Genomic DNA, 22,438 nt, shown 5'->3' with positions numbered 1-22,438 from the left:
TGGGGGATTACAATGTTACAACCATCACCATTGTTGTTGTGTTTTGATGATGAAGATGGACCTTGTATTTAGCTACTAATCAACAATATATATGAAAATATATACATTAATAACCATTCATCATTAATTTGAAAATAGAATGCACAAACTGAACATGCTTAAAGAAAATACATGTCAGTCTGTGACAGTCTTCTCCAGCCATGACCACTTAAATTTATTCTTGATTCCTTTATCAATCTCGGAGACAAAAGCCTCGTCTTCTTTTCTTAGTATTTTCATATTTACTTTTTCAAACACTCATTTCACCGTTTGAAAAGACCGGAAGGAGCGCCATGTTTGAGAAAGCCAATGCTCTGAACAAAAGCTCCGCTGATAGGTTCGCTGATAACCAATCGACCAATGGTAGGAGTCGATCTATTTGTTGTGTGTTATAGATCTAATGCGCTGCGCTTCTTTTTGCCGATTTTTCTCGCGATCTCTAACTGCTAACTTGGGGTGATGAAACAGTCACGTATCATACCTCACCCCCCCAAAATATTTTCTCATCGAATTTAGACGATTTACGGGAATGACCTTTGGGGTTCAAAAACAGCGGAAATCCGCGGATCCGCGGAAAATTCTGATCCCTATGTACTGGCATAGGACATCAAAGTGGGGAATGCTGGATGCACGGCAGCAGAGAGTGCCTTACATTGTGATATTTAAAAAAAGGCCAGAAAATCATCGGCTGCTCTCTGTCCAGTCTGGGAGCAGAGCCAACAACATTATTAAGGATTTTTTCTAACCCAGGCCACCACCTCTTTGACCTGCTAACCTCTGGCAGATGCTACAGATCCCTTAAAACGGGGGTGTCCAAACACTTCAGAAAGCGGGCCAGATTTCGTAAGCTAAAATGTGCAAGGGCCGAATATTCAGCCTGGCATTTTTGATCAGTCTTTAAAAAACATCACTCTATGTGAAAAGTTTGCAGAATTTTCATTTGATCTGCTGGGTCTCGTGAAAAAAATCCCTGCTGTGCCGCTAAAACAGCTTCCAGTTGCTTCACATTTGCACAGCATTCATTTCCATTCAGCTTCTTGTCGTCAGCGTGTTTTGTCTGGTCTTTTGATATCATATTCTTCGTTGTTTTGGAGTTCATCTTCTATGTTGTCCTGGAAGTGGCGTCCCTCACAGTCAACTCTCTTTTTTTCTATTAACAGTCGCCATGCAGGAAATGGGGTGGGCTAAAATTCTTATAGAAAGCTGAGGGCATTTGACCAAAGGACTACTGCCATGAATTGATGATTTTTTTTTTTGGTGCAAGTGTATTTTATAGTGCAGTCAACATTACTGGCAGGCCATCCAACCATAGCTGATAAACGTCATTGTACTATTTAATAATGAACAAGCAAATTAGGCCAGTCTACAAGTATTGCCTTGTAAATATTGCTTATCTATCCTAATATTATTTGTCATCTTATTTTCATACTAGATATTAATCCTGGAGTGTCACTTCTAATCCCGGTGTGAACAAAGAATGGATGTCACTCAACTTCTTTCTCAAAAGACCGAAATGCTAGTTATTGGTCCATCTAAATGCTGTGACTTGTTCTCGAAAACGGCTCTGAACACTGACAAATATAATATCACCCAGAGTGACTCCGTAAAAAATATAGGTGTCATATTTGACCCTGATCCGTCCTTTATATTACTAGAACAGCTTTTTTCCATCGTCGCAACATTACTAAAATTCACCCTATGCTGTCTCAGTCGGATGCGGAGATTATAATTCATGCGTTGGTTACCTCCCGTCTCGATTACTGTAATGCACTAATCTCCGGTCTCCCGAAGTCCAAAATCAAGAGCCTTCAGCTGGTACAAAATGCTGCAGCGAGGCTTTTAACTAAGACAAGAAAGTTTGATCACATTACCCCGATTTTATCTAACCTGCATTGGCTCCCTGTTAGCTTAAGATGTGATTTTAAGGTTCTGTTGGTAGTATACAAAATCATGCATGGACTCCCTCCTATCTTTCAGATTTAATTTCCCCCTATGTTCCGGTCCGGAGCCTTCGCTCTGAAAATGCTGGTGGACTAATGATCCCTAGAGCCAAGACGAGATCCGAAGGTTCGAGAGCGTTCTCCATCCCCCCTCCATTTCTACTCTATAGCATATGAATAACCTATATTTTATGTTGACAATATCTGTGTATTTTTGCCCTCATGTAGGTTTTGGAGGAGATGGTGTCATAATAGTCTGTGGTTTGCAATAATCTGTGGTCTGTGCAGCCCTCTGAGACTCTTTGTGATTAAAAGCTATACAAATAAACATGACTTGACTGACAATGTTCACTACATTGTTTTTATTGACAAAAAAGACAATTCAGAATCCAAAAAAATCAACTGGCCATAGTAATTACAAAGCAATGGGCTGGAGGAAGAGGATGTTCTTGGGGTCGTGATTGATATATGTTACTGTCCATATTTGGTCATGATTATGTATTTTCTTAATTTAAATTTTTTTCTCCATTTATTGAATCTTAATTATGTGAATTCATAGTCGGTGTTATTTAATAATATCGCCTTTTTGAGTGGAAACACAATCAAAGATAGGAAACATCAATTTAAGTTCATTAAGAAATGTCTAAAAAAAAACACATCTCTGAGAAGATCACGCTTATGTCCGTTTTAACAAAATACAATTGATTTTTTCTTTAAGCATTGAAAAGTTTGAGTAATACTTCCCCTCAGTAGAATAAAGCTTTCTTTAAAGAGATTTTCAATCAGCTTATGGACTGCCTTTTTGTGTAAGGATTCTTGTAAAACACATCAGCTTTCGCACAAGTGAATTGCTGCAGCCCTTGTCAGTCAGTTCATTTATGTCCAGAATATATTCTGTACATCAAACCTCCGAGGGAACTGCTCATCTGTTTTCAGCCTCTATTTTGAACACCTGCCTTTTTGGTATCCGGAACCAATGGACAAGCTAAGGAAAAAGCCATTTCTTAGCAAAAGACAGGAGCAAATACGGGCAGAATTACAGCGTGTGGATAAGAGAGTACTCAGTTGGTTTGGACATATGGAGAGGATGGATGAGGAGCGAATGTTGAAGAGGATCGACAGAGCAGAAGTCAATGGAAGGAGACCAAGAGGAAGGCCGCGATTGACATGGATGGATGGTGTTTTGAGTGCACTGCAGGGAAGAGGTCTAAATGTAGTGGAAGCTATAGCTCTTGTTGGTGATAGGAATGAGTGGAGAGGTGTTGTAAAAGGATAGTGGAATGTTTGGACGCGTTCTAAGGGATGGGCAGGGCACCTGTATGATGCGGCAGGGGTAAACCAGTGAAAGCTGTCGGGCCCTGCTGTTGAACAAAAGAGTGTGTTGTGTCACCCTGAACCGGGTGACATGGCCGCTTTCCTGTGTACCGTTTCATCTGGAGGGACAAAAGCATGACCAACTTGGTTGCCAAAGTGTTTAATTTGTTTAGGTGTTTGGGCATTTGGGTTGGCCATGGTCCAAAAATGTTTGTGTGTGTTTTTTTCCCCCGTTTTTATTTTCTTTGTGATTGTATGTGTTTGTCTTGCTGTCGGTCACCCCTCTTGAGGGATATGACCAAGGTAGATAGATGGATAGAACTAAAGGGACAGGAAAAAATAGAAGACTAAATATGACAGAAAAAGCAAAACAGATGAATAAAAAAATGGTTTTGGGGTGCAGAAGTGCAAGGTGGTGTTTCGGTAAATGGACATGGTTAGGGAAGAGTGATTAGAGAAACATGGATGCATCGACGCATTGAGGGGAAAACAAGCAGCAAAACGTATTTTGCATAGTTACCGATGTGAGATGCATGATAAGATCGTCCAATTCATCTCGGTCACGTTCATGGAGTGTTTGAGGCTCGATCTTTATCATCTGGTCCCACTCGAGACCAGCATTAAGAGTTGCGGCCATGGCGACGCGACACACAGCCTATGGTCGTCAAAAAAACACATGGAAATTCAAATAAAATAAGTTTAAAATACTAGAAAATGTTAACTTTTGCTCCTTAAACTTATTACTATATCCTAGCCGCACATCACATAGACGTTAACAGCATGCAGATGCAAAAACCGAGATGCGTTAGGTATTAGAATAAAACAGGTTTGTACATATATGCCTAAAAAAGCTAAATATTTTTCTCAAATATTGTTAAATACATTTGTTTCTAACGTTATTCACAAATATCTAACGGTACCTCTCTAGTGTACTTTAGAACGTCACATCGTCAAACGGGTTTTCATTTTATTCCGTAATAAGTTTAAGTTAGAAAAGTAAATATTACGGAGCAACCATTTATTTATGTTGTTGAATTTCTTCTACGCTATATTTATCTTCTATTGCATTGTAAGTTGGTGAGGTGTGTATCGCCTCTAGTGTTTTGGAGTGTGTATAGAGCTACCATTGGTTATATGTAATTGTTATATTTTGGATGGCTTTATTTATTCCAAAAACATAGTGTATGCAGAGAATCTTAACCTTTGGTCAAAAAACAATTTTATATTAGAAAAAATAGATATCTTGTCTTTTGACTTCTCCCCCGGAAGTAATTATGACGAAGCGAATTCAGTTTGCGCGTGCGCACAATGCGAATATCGCTGTCTTGCATAGTAATAGAATTCATAGATTTGTATTATATTCTGTGGTTTAAGTTCACGTCCTAAACTCCCCACTGATCCTCCTGGGTGCACGGTACGTGGTAACACAAATTGTGACATTTTAAGCAGCATACTTGAACAAGAGCATCGCTTATTAAGCGTGTTATAGTGCTAACTAGCATTAGCTTCGAAAGTGTCTCAAACGAGTTTAGCGGGTGAGCTCGTATCTAAGTATTTTTCCTGTCAAGTGAGTCTGACTGTATTTAATTGTATGTTTCATATTTGAATGGAAAATTGACATCAGAAACAAACGTTTCGTTGAAATTAGGGACTCAAATCCAGCGTGAGTTATAACCTAATCGTGTTGAGTGAAGCCGTCAAGCTTCCGGTTGCTTCTCCTTATTAGGCAGGGGTCACCAAGGTGGTGCCCGCGGGCACCAGGTTTCCCCGTAACAACACCAAAATAGCCCGAGAACAGGTATTCTGGAATTCCATCCTCCACTCACATTTCCTCCTATCCTCTTGAGACATGCACCCGTAGGCTCACCTGGCAGCATCAATTTTGTTTTATTTACACATGAAGTAAATGTAGCAACACTAAAACTCAGAATTATTACTAACAGAACATTTACTGAGGATGTAAAACGAGGGTTGGCATGCATACATATGTGTGTGGTAACAAAAGTCAACCAACACCGCAGGAAAAACACAAAGCATAAAAGTTAAGTCAGATAACAATATATTGAAGCAGTGAAAGAGTCAAATTAGACTAAAGACAATCAGAAATAGTTGGGTACCTACCACTTTCAAAGGTACAAATTGCTATGAGCTTTGTGGATGCTCATGCGCCCTGGGCATTGGTGGAAAGGAATGTGAGGGTAGGAAGCAATTTCAGAACACCGGTTCTGAAAATAACTCAGCAGCAATGTGTTCTAAGATGGTTTTATTTGTAAATAGCATGAGCAATCAATGACATGGGGGCGGCAGTAGTTCAGGAGGTAGAGCGATCGTTTTAGGATTAAGGGATCCCAGTTCGAATCCCGGCTTGTCCGTGTTACATGCCGAAGTGTCCTTGGGTAAGACACTTAACCCCCAATACCTCCAATAAGCAGGTTAGCGCCTTACATGGCTGCACAGATCACGGCCGCTATTGGGAAATGTGAAGCACAATGTAAAGCGCTTTGGGAAGTCATTGACTTGAAAAGCGCTATATAAATGCAGATCATTTCACATTTCACATGACTAATGTCCTAAAGTACATCATTTGTATGTGTAAATCACTCGGTGCCCTTAAACTAGGCACATGTTTTAGTGGTTTGAGTGAGCCTATCCTAACCCTCCCCTAATAATTACAAACTGTTTACAACATAATAGTAAAATAGTAATAACATATGTTGGTATTTCATAAATGCATTTAAAAAAAAAAAAAGTGTAGTCGTCCGTACAGATCAGTACAAAAAAGTACCCCCAAAAAGGTTAGGGATTCCTAGCAGAGACTATATATATCTTTCCGATTCATTGTTGAAAATGAGAAAAATGTTTTTACTTTGCGTACAGCTCTTGACCTTACTTTGTTGACACAGGTGAAAGAATTTGCCTCAGTTTTTAAATAGTTGAAAAATGACCATTCATGTTTAGCCTTGTTTTTAACTCTTTGGAATTGCATACTTAATCCCGCACACTCCTGTAAGATTACCACTTGTTAGGCCTCTTTTCAGGGTCTCTTATTTTCCTCGTGCTGAGATTTTGAGTATTTCCTTGCTCGCATGTTGGTTTAAGATCAGGGGATGGTGTAATTGTAACTTGTGCTCTCCTTTGGGAGATTTTGTGTTCAAGGGCTATACAAATAAACTTGTCTCGACTTAATCTTGATTTGTAAAATGCATAAAACTACTGACGTAATTCTTGACGTATTATTATAACCTCATTCACTGTCAAAATGCTCAAATATCATTCAGGTTTTTGATAAATCAAATCCTTCATACCATCCTTGTAAAACCACTTTAAGAGCCAAGTTCTAGCAGGCCACGTGTAGTAAAATACATCACAAGGTATTGAACAATAGATTAAAAAAAATTTATCAAGTTTCGCGATAACCCGACCGCATTGTAATGAATCTTTTTTTCGACAGAGCGATCCATGACGGGGCTGCGCCATGGCAGCCGTGTCGTGGAAAGAGGCGCTGCTGCTTACTGGTCTGGTGGCGGCATGCTATTGGAACAGCTTGTCTTGTGGCTTCGTATTTGATGACGTCTCAGCCATCCTCGACAACAAAGACCTGCGGCCCACCACGCCACTGAAAAATCTCTTCCTGAATGACTATTGGGGTACGCCTATGGTGGAGGTATGTCAATTTCATTGAAGTAAGGGTGAGTTTCTGTAGTATTTTTGAACAGCTGCTGCTGTCACACAGTATTAGAAAACCATTAACAAACTATTAAATATTAATAAGTTCGGAACTGAATACAGTAATCCCTCGGTTTATGGCGGTTAATGGGGACCAAAACCACCCGCGAAAAGTGAAATTTAGCGAAGTAGCGACGCCCCTTTAAAAATGCTTGATTTTATTTTATTTATTTATTTTTATTTATTTATTTATTTTTTTAATTATTATTTTTTTGGACCTGCAAAGCTCTGAACCCGTGAACGTGGCACCACGAAGTAGCGACACCTCTTCAAAAATGCTTAAATTAATTTTATTTAATTTATTTATTTTTGATTTTATTTTATTATTATTTTTTTTTAGACCTGCGAAGCTCTGAACCCACGAACGTGGAACCACGAAATAGCGAAGCCCCTTCAAAAATGCTTAAGAAAAAATTTTTTTTTTTTTATTTAATTTTATTATTATTATTATTATTTTTTTTTAGACCTGCGAAGCTCTGAAGCCGCGAACGTGGAACCATGAAGTAGCAAAGCCCCTTCAAAAATGGTTAAATTATTTTATTTTATAAATTTTTTTTTAGACCCGCTAAGCTCTGAACCCGCGAACATTGAACTGCGAAGTAGCGAGGTCCCACTGTATAGTATACAGGACTGTCTCAGAAAATTAGAATATTGTGATAAAGTTCTTTATTTTCTGTAATGCAATTAAAAAAACAAAAATGTCATACATTCTGGATTCATTACACATCAACTGAACTATTTCAAGCCTTTTATTATTCGAATATTGCTGATTTTGGCTTACAGCTGAAAAAAACTCAAAAATCCTATCTCAAAATATTAGAATACTTCCTCAGACCAAGTAAAAAAATAATTTTATAACAGCAAAACTAAATCAAACATTTGAAAATGTCCATTGATGCACTCAGTACTTGGTTGGGAATCCTTTTGCACGGGTTACTGCATAAATCCGGCGTGGCTGGAGGCAATCAGCCTGTGGCATTGCTGAGGTGTTATTGATGCCCAGGATGCTTCGATAGCGGCCTTCAGCTCATTTGCATTTGAAGGTCTGGTGTCTTTCATCTTCTTCTTAACTTTACCCCACAAATTCTCGATGGGGTTCAGGTCAGGGGAATTAGCAGGCCAATCAAGGACAGTGATGCCATGGTCAGTGCACCAGTTACTGGTGGTTTTGGCACTGTGGGCAGGTGCCAGATCATGCTGGAAAATGAAATCCTCATCTCCATAGAGCTTTTCAGCAGATGGAAGCATGTTGTGCTCTAAAATCTCTCTTGGTACACAGTTGCATTTACTCTGGACTTGATGAAACACAGTGGACCAACACCAGCAGCTGACATGGCTCCCCAAACCATTGCTGACTGTGGGAACTTCACACTGGATTTCAAGCAACTTGGATTTTGCTCCTCTCCAGCCTTTCTCCAGACTCTGGCGCCTTGACTTCCAAATGAAATGCAAAACTTGCTTTCGTCTGAAAAGAGGACTTTGGACCACTCTGCAACTGTCCAGTGCTTCTTCTCCATAGCCCAAGTCAGACGCTTCTTCCGTTGTCTTGAGTTCAGAAGTGGCTTGACCATGGGAATACGGCTATTGTAGCCCATTTCCCGGACACGTCTGTGAACTGTGGCTTTTGATACCTGGACTCCAGCTTCAGCCCACTGTCTTTGAAGCTCCCCCAAATTCTGGAAGCGGCTCTTCTTCACAATTTTGTTAAGGCTGCGGTCATCTCTCTTGGTTGTGTGTGTTTCCGGCCACATTTTCCCCTTCCAACAGACTTTTTGTGGATATGCTTTGAAACTGCACTCTGTGAACAGCCTGCTCTTTGAGAAATTTCTTTTTGTGTCTTACCCTCCTGAAGGACGGTATCAATGATGGTCCTCTGGACAGCAGTCAGATCAGCAGTCTTCCCCATACTTGTGATTTAGTTTACTGAACCAAGCTGAGTGTTTTTAAGGCTCAGGAAACCCTCGCAAGGTGTTTCGAGTTAATTAGATGATTCAGGTGATTAGTTGAATAGCCTACTTGTATACTTTTTCATGATATTCTAATATTTTGAGATAGGATTTTTGAGTTTTCTTAAGCTGTAAGCCAAATTCAGCAATATTAAAATAATAAAAGGCTTGAAATAGTTCAGTTGATGTGTAATGAATCCAGAATGTATGACATTTTTGTTTTTTTAATTGCATTACAGAAAATAAAGAACTTTATCACAATATTCTAATTTTCTGAGACAGTCCTGTACATCCAAGATATGACATTAATCCGTTCTGAGGTGCGGATTGCAAAGGGAAATTGCCATATAGCTGGTGATGAAAACCCATGGTGATGAGCTAATGTTTTACGAACTCCCAGCATCTCTGATCAAAACATTAAAGGTGGATTTGAGAGTGCTTATCATGTTTGAAATTAAATGTTTTCTCTATTAAGTATGTGTTAACAATGCTCAATATAGTTCAAAGATCCTTTATATATTTTATTCCCACTGGGCCTATCTGCTTTTATCTTACTTTTATTCTCTGTGTCCTGGCCACGAAACGCATTACCCAGTAGGAAAAAAGGCAGGGCCATTGAGGAGAAAAGAGTGATTTTATGCGCGTGTTGGCGGTTTTCTTTTAGTTTACGTTGAAAATGGTGAAAGTAAGAAAAGGACTTTCAAATACAGTCCAAACGCCAATCCAAACCATGAAAAAAAATACAAGTTTATTTGAGCGCGTCTAATAATTACACGTAGTGGCACGCGCAACAAAAGGAGCTGCAATATTCATTTCAGCCAGAAGAGGGTGGCAGCCAGTTCACTATTTTGAAGTTGCGGACTATTTATCTACCTTGGTCATATCCCTCAAGAGGGGCGACCTACAGCAAGACAAACACATACAATAACAAAGAAAATAAACATAGCAAAAACACACACAAACATTTTTGGACCATGGCCTACCCAAACACCTAAACAAGTTAGGCACCTAAGTTGGTCATGCTTTCGTCCCTCCAGATGAAATGGGACACCACAAAGCGGTCATGTCACTCGAGTCAGGGTGACACAACACACTCTTTTGTTCAACAGCAGGGCCCGACAGCTTTCACTGGTTTACCCCTGCCGCATCATACAGGTGCCCTGCCCATCCCTTAGAACGCGCCCAAACATCCCACTATCCTTTTACAACACCTCTCCACTTATTCCTATCACCAACAATCACTCTAGCTTTCACTACATTGAGACCTCTTTCCTTCAATGCACTCGTAACACCATCCATCCAAGTCAATCGCGGCCTTCCTCTTGGTCTCCTTCCATTGACTTCTGCTCTGTCGATCCTCTTCAACATTCGCTCCTCATCCATCCTCTCCATGTGTCCAAACCAACTGAGTACTCTCTTATCAACACGCTTGCTCAGTTCCACGACTACTCCAGTTCTCTCTCACAATTTCATTTCTCAATCCATCCAATCTTGTCACTCTGAACATACTCCACAAACACTTCATCTCAAAAACATTTAATTTCCTACTTAAATCTGCGTTCAGGCTCCAAGTCTCCGCACCATACAACACAGTCGGCACAATCACACTCTCATACAGTCCCCTCTTAACATCCATACTCTTGTTGCTCATCACTCTCCTCAGAGCACCCAAAACCTTGCTTCACTCTGTGCAATACCTCGCACTCCATTCCACCGACTGCAGCCACATCACAACCCAAGTACCTAAGCTTCCAACTTCTTCCAGCACCTGTCCATGCAACTTTTTTTCTAACGTCATGCCTACTTCATCACGTGAACACTTCATCATCTTACTCTTCCCAACATTTACACATAACTTATGCCTATCACATACTCTTCCAAACTCCGTTACCAACCTTCTCAATGTTTCCTCGGAATCAGCCACAAGCGCTGTGTCATCTGCAAACTACAACTGACTTACCTGCCACACCGTTCCACTGTTATCCATCATCTCTACACCTCTGCCAAATACTCTTGCATTCACCTCTCTCACCACGCCATCCATGTACACATTAAACAGCCATGGTGACATCACACATCCCTGTCTCACACTAGTCAACACAGGGAACCACTCACTTGTCTCACTCCCTACTCTTACACATGCTCTGCTTTTCACATAAAAACTCTTCAATACTTCCAACAACTTTCCACCCACTCCGTACATTACCATCACTTGCCACAACGCCTCTATCAACTCTGTCATACGCCTTTTCCAAGTCCATGAAAGCCAAATAAACATCCCTACCTTTTGCAAAATATTTTTCACACACCTGTCGTACTGCAAAACCCTGATCCACACATCCTCTTCCTTTCCTGAAACCACTCTGCTCCTCCATCACCACCTCATTTGTTCTTTCTCTCACTATCTTAATCAAGACTCTTCCATACAGCTTACCCGGCACAGAAAACAAACTGATACCTCTCGAATTGCTACATTAATACTTATCACCTTTACCCTTATACAATGGTACCACACATGCACTACACCAAACAACAGGAACCACACCACTTAAAGAGCATACATTCAACAAGCGTACTAACCAGTCAATCATAGCTGTGCCACCTTTTTTCAGGCATTCAGCAGTACAACCATCCAACCCAGGTGCCTTCCCCCCTTTCATTTCTTTCACTGCCTCTTGCACCTCCCATGCTTCCACAGACTTCACATTTAAATCACCCAACACGGCCATTCTCTCTATACCATCGATCACCTTGACTCTCACTTCTCTCCCATCCTCCACATTAAGCAACTCCTCAAAATACTCTGCCCATCACATCCTGACTGCACTACCGCTAACCAGCAATCTACCATCCTTGTCTTTCACTTTCTCTTCCTTTTCAGACTCACTGTTTCTTACTCTTTTCACTTCTTTCTAGAACACTTTTCTCCTTTCCTCAAAGTTCACTTTTATCTTTCGACACCTTTTATAATTTGCTTTCCTTTTTTCTGCTTCCACTGCCGCTTTTACCAACCTTTTCTTCACTTTATGCCTTTCATACGCATCGCCACTCTTATCTTGCAGCCACTCCTCAAAGGCAAGTCTCTTTTCTGTCACAGCCTCTGATACCTCATCATTCCATCATTCACTTCCTTTCCTAATACCTCTACCAACATTTCTCATTCCACACACTTCTTTTTCACTCCTCAACACTGCCACTTTAAACCACTTCCATTCCATTTCCACACTCTCCATTTCTCTTCTACTACTAATCCGTTCATACTCTTCACCTATCCTCTCTTAAACTCTCTTTTCTTTTCTGCCTTATTCAACTCTGACATTTTCACCTCTTCCCTCACACTTTTCTTATAACTAGCCCCCCACGATCCATCTATTCTCAGTTTTCCTTCCACATAAAAATGATCAGACATACCACTCATTTCACCTCTGTAAACATGCACATCCAGCAATCTACTTAACATCCCTTTCCTAATCACTACATAATCCATCAGTGCTCTGTCCACCAGCTCACCACCATCTGCTCTGACAAAGGTATACTTATTCACGTCCCTCTTTTTAAACAATGTATTTCCAAGCACCAACTCATTTTCCACACATAACTCAATCAATTCAATCAATAGGCGTGATGAAGGGCCTATCGTGGAGGAAGAACCGGAGCTAGCTAAGTGGCTAGTGGCGTTACCATCCGCAATCATGGTAAATGCGAACTCACTACCAAATGAGATCAACGAGTGCTGGTGGAAAACATCGAAGCGCACAGGGAGCGCAGTTGCTGTGTTTTGCGGAAACGTCGCTCACGTTTAGCATTCCGGACGCTAACGTGTAGCGGCCCGGAGCTACCCGGAGCAATCCGGCTTCAGCGTCGCTATACAGAGACACGAAAGCCTACGGGAATCGGAGAGGAGACGGACTTGCTAACACGAGGTGGTGTATCCCTGGACACAAAGAAAAAGATTTCCATCTGCCGCAGGGATGTCGAACTTTTGGACTGGCGTGTGACGTCATCCACTCCGCTACAAGCACCCCTAGGGCATCATGTTAATCTGTTAATAAACAACGGGGTAGACTGCTGGAAGTGTGAATTTCCCTACGGGGATGAATAAAGTATCTATCTATCTATCTATCTATCTATCTATCTATCTCTCTATCAATTTCTTCCCACTCTCATTTCTTCCTGGTACTCCATATCTACCAATCACATTTTCAACCATTCTATCACCCACTCTAGCATTCAGGTCACCTATTATTACCATTTTCCACCCTTCTTTCGCACTTGCCACACGTTCGGACAAGTCCTTCCAGAACTCCTCTCTTTCCTCAGCGCTTCTTTCTGAAGCGGGTCCATATGCACTTATAAACATCCATACTTCTACACCCCACTTCATCCTCACCCACATCAATCTGGAAGATATCTCTTTCCACTTCACCAGTTTTTCCTTTGCTTTCTCACTCACAAGCGCAGCCACTCCTTCTCTAGCATGTCCACCTGTAACTCCAGACTTTCTATCATACATACCTGCTAGCTGTATTTCACCCTTTCCTTTCATCTTTGGTTCACTCAAGGCTAACACATGAACCTTCCTTTTAGTCATCATCCTTCCGATCTCCTCTTTCTTCCACTCAAGTCGCTTTACTTCCACATCCTCTCACATTTAGTGACCCTATAACTAACCTATAACCTTTCGGTCTTTCGGCCCGCTTTCTTTGCCTTGCTGTCTCCTAGGGAGTACAGATAGAAAGGAGAGGATACCCAGTCCCCTCACTCCCTCCACTTTAGTCGCCTATTACGACACATGAGTAATATACATGCATATGATTAAAACATATTTCAAATAAGTATTCATGAAAATGAAAAATGAAAATCTTTTATGGCATGTTTCTTGAGCTGGTACTGTGGAATCAGTGGGTGGATGCAGAGCAGTAGGAAACAGCGGAAATTAAAACTAAAGTAAAATAACATTGAGTTTGAAACTTCCACTTCCCAGGATTACCGTGCCCTTTAAAGACTTTGTTTAGCCGCTTCCTTATTATGACTAATTGTCCCTATCTTCGATTAATAACGGCCAACAATGCCTGTGCCTTCTTCTTATTCCTGATAATCGAAATCTTCGTTTCCATCGTTATCATGTTTTTGTTTCTTCATTTAGCATCACTGCATGCTTTGGGACACATAACAAATAAAAAGAGTACAAAAAAGCAGTATTGGATCACCAACTTTCAAATTCTTTACAAAGCACAGGGGATTCTGAACTGAACAAATATAGACAAGCATTGTCTTTGTAGCACATGAGAATTTTCTTGTTGCTGTGACACATACCAGCATCTTGTATGACGTCATCCAATAATAGACATGCATCTTAGACATGTATGAGGCGTATGGTCAATACTGTGATGCGCACTAACACTGCAAAATTGAATTTTCTATGTTTTTGTGCACACAAGGAATTTCCTATTGCTGTTTTATGGTGCCTAAAATGCAATGAAGAATAGCTGAAAAAACATTTCACATTGTTCAGGTAAAACATGTAAAGCCGGAAAATAGTATCCAGGGGTCTACTGCACTTTAAAAAAGGAAATGAAATAATGGGCATTAAAGTAAATTGATGCTTTTATCTCGTGTTGTAAAGTGAAGCCGACATTTGGTGTCACTGTTCTAGGAACGTAGCCACAAGTCCTACCGGCCGCTGACTGTGCTCACCTTCCGTCTTAACTATCTGCTGAGCGAGTTGAACCCGGCGTCGTACCACCTGCTCAACGTGGCGCTACACGCTGTCACCTGCTTGCTCTTCCTGCGTGTGTGCCGCCTCTTTTTGGACCACACTTCTGGCTTTGTGGCGGCGCTGCTTTTTGCAGTCCACCCAATACACACAGAAGCTGTAAGTAGCTTTCTATATTCCCATTATAGCTGCAGTTATATTGGTCCTCGTATTACAATGGTTTGAAAAAGTATGTGCACATATTGGAAATTCTCCCATTTCCGCATGAAGTCACCAACAAATGCGATGTGAACTTAATCAAAATCACACTGATGAAAAAAAAACGTGTCTGCTTAAATTAAACCATCCAACATTTATAGGTTTTTATGTTAATAAAATGGACAGCATGCAAAAAAGTGGAATGATGCAACCCCCTGGCGTTATCTTTTAATCTACAGTGAACTTTTACCCATGGGCGTAACCAGCCTGTTTTGTCGGATCCTCAAGCACCCACAAATTTAACCCAAGCACCCCCCAAAATTATATCATTTTAAACTTTTTTTTTTCCTTGATAAAGAACATGATAAACATGAAAAATGTTAGATAAAAATAAAAAAACAAAACAAAAATGTGATCAACGCAGCGTCGGAAATACCCCCCTGCCTTGAAACTGTTCCATCCATTTAATTACTTGCAGTGCTATGGAGCTAGGGTCAGAGTGAAACTGGGCCAAATCGGATTTTCCACAAAAATACTTCCGATTTAAAAAATTCCACTGATGTCAAACTCCACCCGGGGGAGTAAAAGCCCACAATAAACCACACCCCCACATTGCATATTACCCCATTTTTATTACAGTGTGTATTTTATGTAGCACTATTTAAGTACTCTATATCAACATGTTACCTTGGGTATTTATATATTATATTCCTTTTACTTTATCATTGTTTTATTTTCAACACAAGGATACTGCTGGAAGTGTGAATTTCCCTACGGGGATTAATTAAGTATCTATCTATCTAGTATTAAATGTATAATGTATATTATCCGTAATTGGTTTGTTTACACACTTACATCTCTGACATTTAAATTTGATTGTTGAAGTTTGCATGGTGTGGATGAAAGTTATTTTATTTTATTGTTTTAAAAAATAATCACATAATGGTGAATTACACATTCACATATTTATACAGTTGTCTTTTATTTTTATTTATATATTTAGAAAAACCCTTAAGTCATGTACCCTGGATAGATCTTTAAAAAACAAAACCCCAAAAATATTTAGTTGTTAAAAAAAAAACATATTGTCAAGCTGTTGGCCAAACATGTGATGTTTTTGTTCTTACACTTCAAAACATCGGTCACGCCACAATATCACTTTCACTTGAACACTGAAGCTCCTCAGTTTAGCATTTTAACACGGGAAGGATCTATTACATGCTAAGAAGGGTGGTCTAATCTTCACCCCCACCTCTCAGCAATTATGACTTGTAATTGATCCTGGCATACATCAACCTGCATACACAAACACTTGAAAGCAAATCTTCCGTTCCCTCCTTCAATGACGGCCATTTTGCTCGACAAACCGTCTTTCAGCCGATTATCGCTGTCTAGCATCTCCCGCATCCAGCAAAAGGATCATTTGTTCCTTCCTTGTGAGGAGTGCATGTACAACGACTGCATTGTGAATCCTACGTTGCAATTTCAATTTGTCCTGGCCAACTCGACAGTCGGGCTGTTCTTGTGTCGATGCGCATTGACAATTGTATCCAAATCAGTTGACACTGTAAGTGTGTTGTTTTTTTACAAGTAAATAATCGTCCTTGCTGTTTAACCGAAATCCTGTGATGTTTGAATGGTTACCAAATCAAGATATCTGTATTCACTAATATTTAACAAAGTAAAAAAATGATAAACAAGCAATGTTTTCAGTTTTACATACATGCAATGATCAGATTGGAAAGGGACTATTTCCAGTCTTTCAGTTTATGTAAAGCCATGTAAACGAGCATGCAAATAAGGTATTAGTACCACTGCTGGTATTCCAATTGCAACGGTTAGGTTAGTCCTCTCATCTTCCGATTATTCTTGCATGTATGGGCATTCGAGTACAGACGCTCCCCTACTTACGACCATTCGACTGACGTAAAACGGTAGACACAAACATTTTTTTAGGACGTCGAAAAATATCCGGACATTGCTGTTAGATTTTGTGTTGCGTATACCCTTTTCCGAGTACAGGACATTACTATAGTGCTTCTTCCCGCCGCTACCGGAATGTGGCACTGCGAGAGGTCACCCAGCATCCACCCCGAAGAACAAATCCTCTTCCTAGTTCGTCTTTGACCATTCTATACGTTTTATTGTTTTATATCTCGTGCATCCATTTAATATGGTTGGGAAGAGCCGAGCCGTTAAAAATTAAAGTGGAATAAGAAAGCTTGATGCGGTTGAGAAAATGGGCAGAACGCTATTTTTCTGCCACTTTTTACCACGGAGGAGGAAGTCCCCTAACTCTTGAAGCGCATCTTCCAAAAGTAAGTTAAACTTGACTTTATTTATCTTTATAGAGCATATTATTTTACAAAATGTTTTTTTTTAGTACAAAACAATCCAGGTTACTTATATAAAACTTAAACATACTTGTATGTGCCCGCTTTGAGACTGGGAGGTCGCTGGTTCGCGCCTCGACCGAGACATACCTAATTGGTATAATGGCGGCGCCCTCTGGCTGCGGCTGCATCGACTCGCTACAACGGGTCAGGTGTATCGACATTTCGTTCTGTGTACATTGTTACAAAGAATGACAATACAAAGGAAATTATTATTATTATTATTATTATTATAAACCTTAAACATACAAAATATAGCACTGAAGCAACTTACGAACAAATTCAACTCGAACGATCTTCCGGAACCTATCTCGTTCTTAAGTAGGGCAGCTACTAGGTCTGTAATCTTATCGCTTATTTGCATATGCAGTTCCTCCAACCAGGATATTTATTTTGCTGCAAAGCACTCTGGACTCGTGTATTGGTAGATTTCCATTTTATTTTCTTCCCCCATTGTGAAAAAACCCACTGGTGTATCCGTCTATATATATATATATATATATATATATATATATATATATATATTCACATCACATTTGTGTCCATCCATGTATAGTGTAAGTCTTTACTTTTGGCAAGGCACGTACAGGCGCATCTTGTAAACACATGGCACGCATCAATAGAGCTCAATTTTGGAGCACTGAGAAAACAAGCTTGGTATTTTTAAAAAATTGATTGTCGACATAATTGTAATCATTCTTACTTAAGTGTCAAAACAAAAATGTGGAACCAACTTATATACTTTGCGCTAACCTTACGTCTGTAAGAAGAATACTTGCAAATAACACGTGTACAGAGTTATTTGTTGGTCTTTAGGCATGTCAATGATTCATTTAGAATGGTCCAGAAATCCGATTTCTAATCCAAGTCAGAGTATTGTCTGCATGCAAACATGGTCGTTGTTTATGCTAACACATTTAAGCTAGCACAGGATGTGAGGTTGGCCGCGCACACCACAACATGTGCATCAAGTTGACAGCAGATTATTTTGCGCCTAATTTTTTTCCCTGGAAAGAATTGAAATCATGGCCAACATCAACTCGGCACATCAAAGAAACACCATAAAACAGTCGGTGTTGCCACGTAACAATTACCTGCTTAGTTATTTTTAGTGACTTTCCAACCCAATGGTCAGCAGCTTTTTTTTTGTTTTAAATGACAAGTGAATTTAATTAAGACTAAAATGGAATAATAATAAAATCGTAATCTCAAACACGTTTTGCAGAGGTTTCCTTGCTTGGAAGCAGGGAGACGATCGGAGCGTTTGGAAGGTTAGTTCATTCAAATATCCAAAATGTTTATTTCAATTTGCTGTTTGTTTACATAACTTGTTTTGAGAAAGCTGACTTGTTCATTGAAGGAATTGTTGGGAGTCGGCACCAGTATGTTAACACTGTAAACCCCCAAAAATATTTATTGTCCTTTACCACAACCTGACGCTCTTGATGATGTTTTGTTGATAGTCATTTTGTCTTTTAACCTCCAAAGACTACTACTACTAAACAAAAAGAATATAAAGCCTGAAAAGATAACAAAAAGACATGTTTTTATTAATGCCACTGTGAGTTGCTTTTTCAGGCACTGAAAACTGATTGAAATTTCATTCAAGCTTTTACTTCATGTGAAATCAGTCCACATTTTCCAAGTTTTTTTTTTTAACTATTTTCGATTCTTTTGTAAAAGTAAGTTACGTTGAGGTCTGTATCCTGTGATGTCCCATTCTGCACTTGATACGTCCACATGAGGGCACTCAATAGTTTCAGCAACTGTCTGATGTGCCTTGTTGGCGGCAAGAAGGCTGTCCTCGTCCTCACTTAATGTTTATGCTCTGGCATGTGTCTGCATTGTCTTTGACATGAAAGGCCCAAGAAATAAGTCTTATCGCTTACTTTTATCTTGCAATGCAAAGCAGCGTCTACAATGCTAAATAGCCGTTTTCATATTTCATTTTTTTAAAGCCCGCAAGAGAAACATTCCATTTATGTTACTCTTTTTAAGAGTCGAGTCAACTTGTGTGTGCCAAAACAGCAAGCTTTGAAGGCCAGCAGTGGATTTGAGTTTCATGCGGTTTTAATAAACAGAATGGTTATAGCAGAGATAAGGCTACTTTGTACTGCTCTGCTAGTGCTAATGCACAACATAATATTTTGAACAGTCACCAAAGATGGAAAAACAACTGTCAGCCATTTATATTTACCCTGTCCCTTTACACACCAGGTAACCGGTGTAGTTGGCAGAGCTGAACTCCTCTCTTCCATATTTCTTCTGGCTGCTTTCCTGGCCTATACCAAATCGACCGGCCCTGACCAATCCATACGTGAGTTCGCTTTTTTTTATGCTTTGTGTCCTTTTTACTGGTTGTGACAAAAAGATGACCGTATTTTCCGCACTGTATTGTGCACTGGATTATAAGGCACAACCCCCAAAAAATGCCACCTATTGAGACTACAGTAAAAGCATCATTGTGTGTTTGTATATAACTTATAGGCTCTTTAGACACCTACAGCATATATAAGTGCACTAATCAGTCGATAAGTGTGGCTAGCCCAAATTGCAAAACATTGAATGCAACAGGTCTTGAACCATCATACTATTTTTAGTCATGGTGCAAGAAACAATTATATGCATAGTGCATTCAGATGGGTGAAACAGTCTCTACACTTCTTCACCAGTGTGTCAAATACATTGCGGTTTAATATGTATGCGTACTTAAAAGAGCTTGTATAGTATGTTGTTGAAAAAAGTTGTTTTTTCCATTGTCTTATTATATTTGTTGGTGAAGAAGTACTGAGACTGATGAGCAATCAGAATGCACTATGCAAATTTGTGTACCATGAAAAAACGTTTGATAATGAGAAGATCTAATACCTTATCTTATGTCAGCTGTACCACTGGTGGTTAGTGGTTAATCTTCTGCGCTCCAATAGGTTTCGATCCGGCTGCATTCAATGTTATGCACGTTTGGTCAGCGTAGTTCACTAATTACAAAAATACGGCAGTATATGTTAAAACCTTGTATGGTAATGCATGCCAATAATTACTGTATACACTGCCAATTTTATACACCGTATTCTGCGGTACAAGCCGCACTGGGTCATAAAGCTTGCTTACCAATTTCTGGCCAAACTCGAGTTTTTGGATGCGCCTCATAGTCCGGAAAGTACGGTAGTTGTTTTTTCTTTATCGCATAATGCAGTTTTCATGACATATAAAGGTCGCAACAGGAAATTGGAATTTAATAGAACAGAAAATCGAGGGTTATTGTAATTGTATAGGCTCAGTAGTTGCAACTTGAAAAGAGGTCAATTGCATCTGTTTTCTACTGGGTGTCATCAGTTCATTTGCTGCTGTGATGTAAGGTCTTTATTACATGACAGAAATCTGTAACCTCCCTTCAGCTATTAAGATCTTAGATTGTAAATTTGCCAAAACATTTTCAGCCCGTGACCTCAACGTCATACTTGCACAGGACAAGTGATAAACAATTTATTCCTCACTTAGAACTAATCTTTGTTCTTAATGTAGGCTCCCGTTGCTTTAAAATGAACCTTGTTGTTCGCCATTAGACTGTTAAATGATCAATCTAACATATAGTTAACTTAAATCTAAACGTCTGCTAATCTGACTTTTTGCACTACTGGCAGTTTTTTATAGCTTGCCACTCCTTGCACATTGCTCTCTGCACTATTGTAATTACAGCGTTATTGTTACAGTGTTAATGTTACTGTGTACCTGACTTGTTAACCTGACTGCCCATTTTGCACATCTGGTTAGCTACTCTTCTTGCACTATCGGCACTATGGTAAAATACTATACGTAGCCAAAATACAATACAACTTTATTTATATCTTTACATTCAAGGAAACTGTGGGGGTCAGATGCATCGACATTTCGTTCTGTATACACGTGTACTAGAATGACAATAAAGTAGATCTGAATCTGAATCTGAATCTGTTTGGTCTCTAGTGTGGGCTCCCATTGCTCAGACTGTCGTTCTGGTGGCGGCGGCGACTTTGTGCAAAGAGCAGGGAGTCACTGTGGTCGGCATTTGCTGCGTGTACGAGGTGTTTGTGGCACAGCGGGTAAGGCCTCAATTTTCTCAAATTAGCCGAATGAAACCACAAAATGTGAATGCATTTTGATTCTGTCTGTGAAGTCCTACAAATAAATGTTTATTACTGGTTCAAAATTTGTATTTACTTAATAAGTCGTAGATACTTATTATTATTTTATTATATATTTTTTGGGCGGTTGGACAATATTTCATATAATTTAAGTAAAAGTAAGTAAAACCAGCTTCTCCTGTTGTTATGCATCACATTCTACCCACTAGCCAGCTTATGCTACGACATGGGTTGGCTCAACCTGCCTGAGCCTGTTAATGCTTCCATCCCCAAAAATTGTATAAAAAAAATATATATATATATATATATATATATATAAGTAAGCTTAACATCAAAGTTCCCCAACCTTTCTGAAACTGCAAGCTACTTTTTGTTACTGATTAGCACAAAAGGCTACAGGTTTGGTTTGTATTCGTAAAATAACATACATAATATGTTGTTACTAGGTTATTATTGTTATTACCAGGTTGTAACTATTGGAAGTAGGTTAAGATAAGTTCAGTTAACAACGGAAATGTTTTCTTTGTATAAGGGTACTACATATATAAATTCAAGGATACTTTTGAATGTAATTTTGGAAGAATTGACTATGATTTTCAGGAGGATCACACAATTTGGAACTTATTGCTCGTAGTTGCCATCTTCTGTCTTGTGTCTTCATTGCATCCTCTGTCAAGCTCCTTATATTGCGCATGCAAGTATGTTTTTTTGTGGGAAGCGCTCAAATAAACTAATCTTTTTTTTTAGCTTTCTTGTGGTTTGAGTTAGCCTTTTCCTACGTTCACCCTTTTCATGCTACACTAACTAATAAAAATATAAAGAAACAAGGGGACGGGCATTCTGTTACTCTCCTTTCCATCCTCCCCATTTGGCCAACCTAATGTGTTCCGCCACGTTTGGCTTTGCTAAAAGTAATTTAAAAGCATATAGGCACATTAAATTTTTTTATAAAAGCTCTTTGAACTCAGTCAGGCATTGTAACACGTATTTGATAGAGAAAAAAATCACCTCAAACAATGCACTGCAACTGAAAAGACTGATC

At 39.5% G+C, this 22,438-nt stretch overlaps 2 protein-coding genes across 9 annotated transcripts in view; one reads left to right on the top strand and one right to left on the bottom strand.

The window, feature by feature from the left end:
- cep290 (centrosomal protein 290) overlaps nucleotides 1-4,323 on the bottom strand; it is a 44,175-nt gene extending 39,852 nt beyond the window's left edge. For all 6 annotated transcript variants that reach the window (XR_015850910.1, XM_088340441.1, XM_088340445.1 and 3 more), the window contains exons 1-2: nucleotides 4,214-4,323; nucleotides 3,814-3,948 (exon numbers count right to left, since the gene is read on the bottom strand). Coding sequence is in view for 5 of the 6 variants with exons in the window: in XM_088340441.1 (XP_088196567.1) it covers nucleotides 3,814-3,930 (117 nt within the window). In the remaining variant the exon portion in view is untranslated. The remainder of the gene's footprint in view (nucleotides 1-3,813; nucleotides 3,949-4,213) is intronic.
- The window catches only part of tmtc3 (transmembrane O-mannosyltransferase targeting cadherins 3), a 79,338-nt gene that overhangs the window by 35,104 nt on the left and 21,796 nt on the right, over nucleotides 1-22,438 (top strand). For 2 of the 3 annotated variants that reach the window (XM_088340449.1, XM_088340450.1), the window contains 4 exons: nucleotides 6,745-6,957; nucleotides 14,622-14,840; nucleotides 19,490-19,589; nucleotides 21,239-21,354. In XM_088340449.1, coding sequence (XP_088196575.1) covers nucleotides 6,769-6,957; nucleotides 14,622-14,840; nucleotides 19,490-19,589; nucleotides 21,239-21,354 — 624 coding nt within the window. In that variant the 5' untranslated portion in view covers nucleotides 6,745-6,768. Of the gene's footprint in view, nucleotides 1-4,575; nucleotides 4,708-6,744; nucleotides 6,958-14,621; nucleotides 14,841-19,489; nucleotides 19,590-21,238; nucleotides 21,355-22,438 lie in introns of those variants that run through there. The other variant, XM_088340448.1, reaches the window with a different exon arrangement.

Source organism: Urocampus carinirostris, chromosome 7 (genome assembly GCF_059441175.1).
Source record: "Urocampus carinirostris isolate Australia breed hairy pipefish chromosome 7, RoL_Ucar_1.0, whole genome shotgun sequence".
In the NCBI taxonomy this organism is placed as follows: Eukaryota; Metazoa; Chordata; class Actinopteri; order Syngnathiformes; family Syngnathidae; genus Urocampus; species Urocampus carinirostris.
The sequence above is the reverse complement of the archived record's forward strand: the minus strand, read 5'-3'. Positions and strand labels throughout refer to the sequence as shown.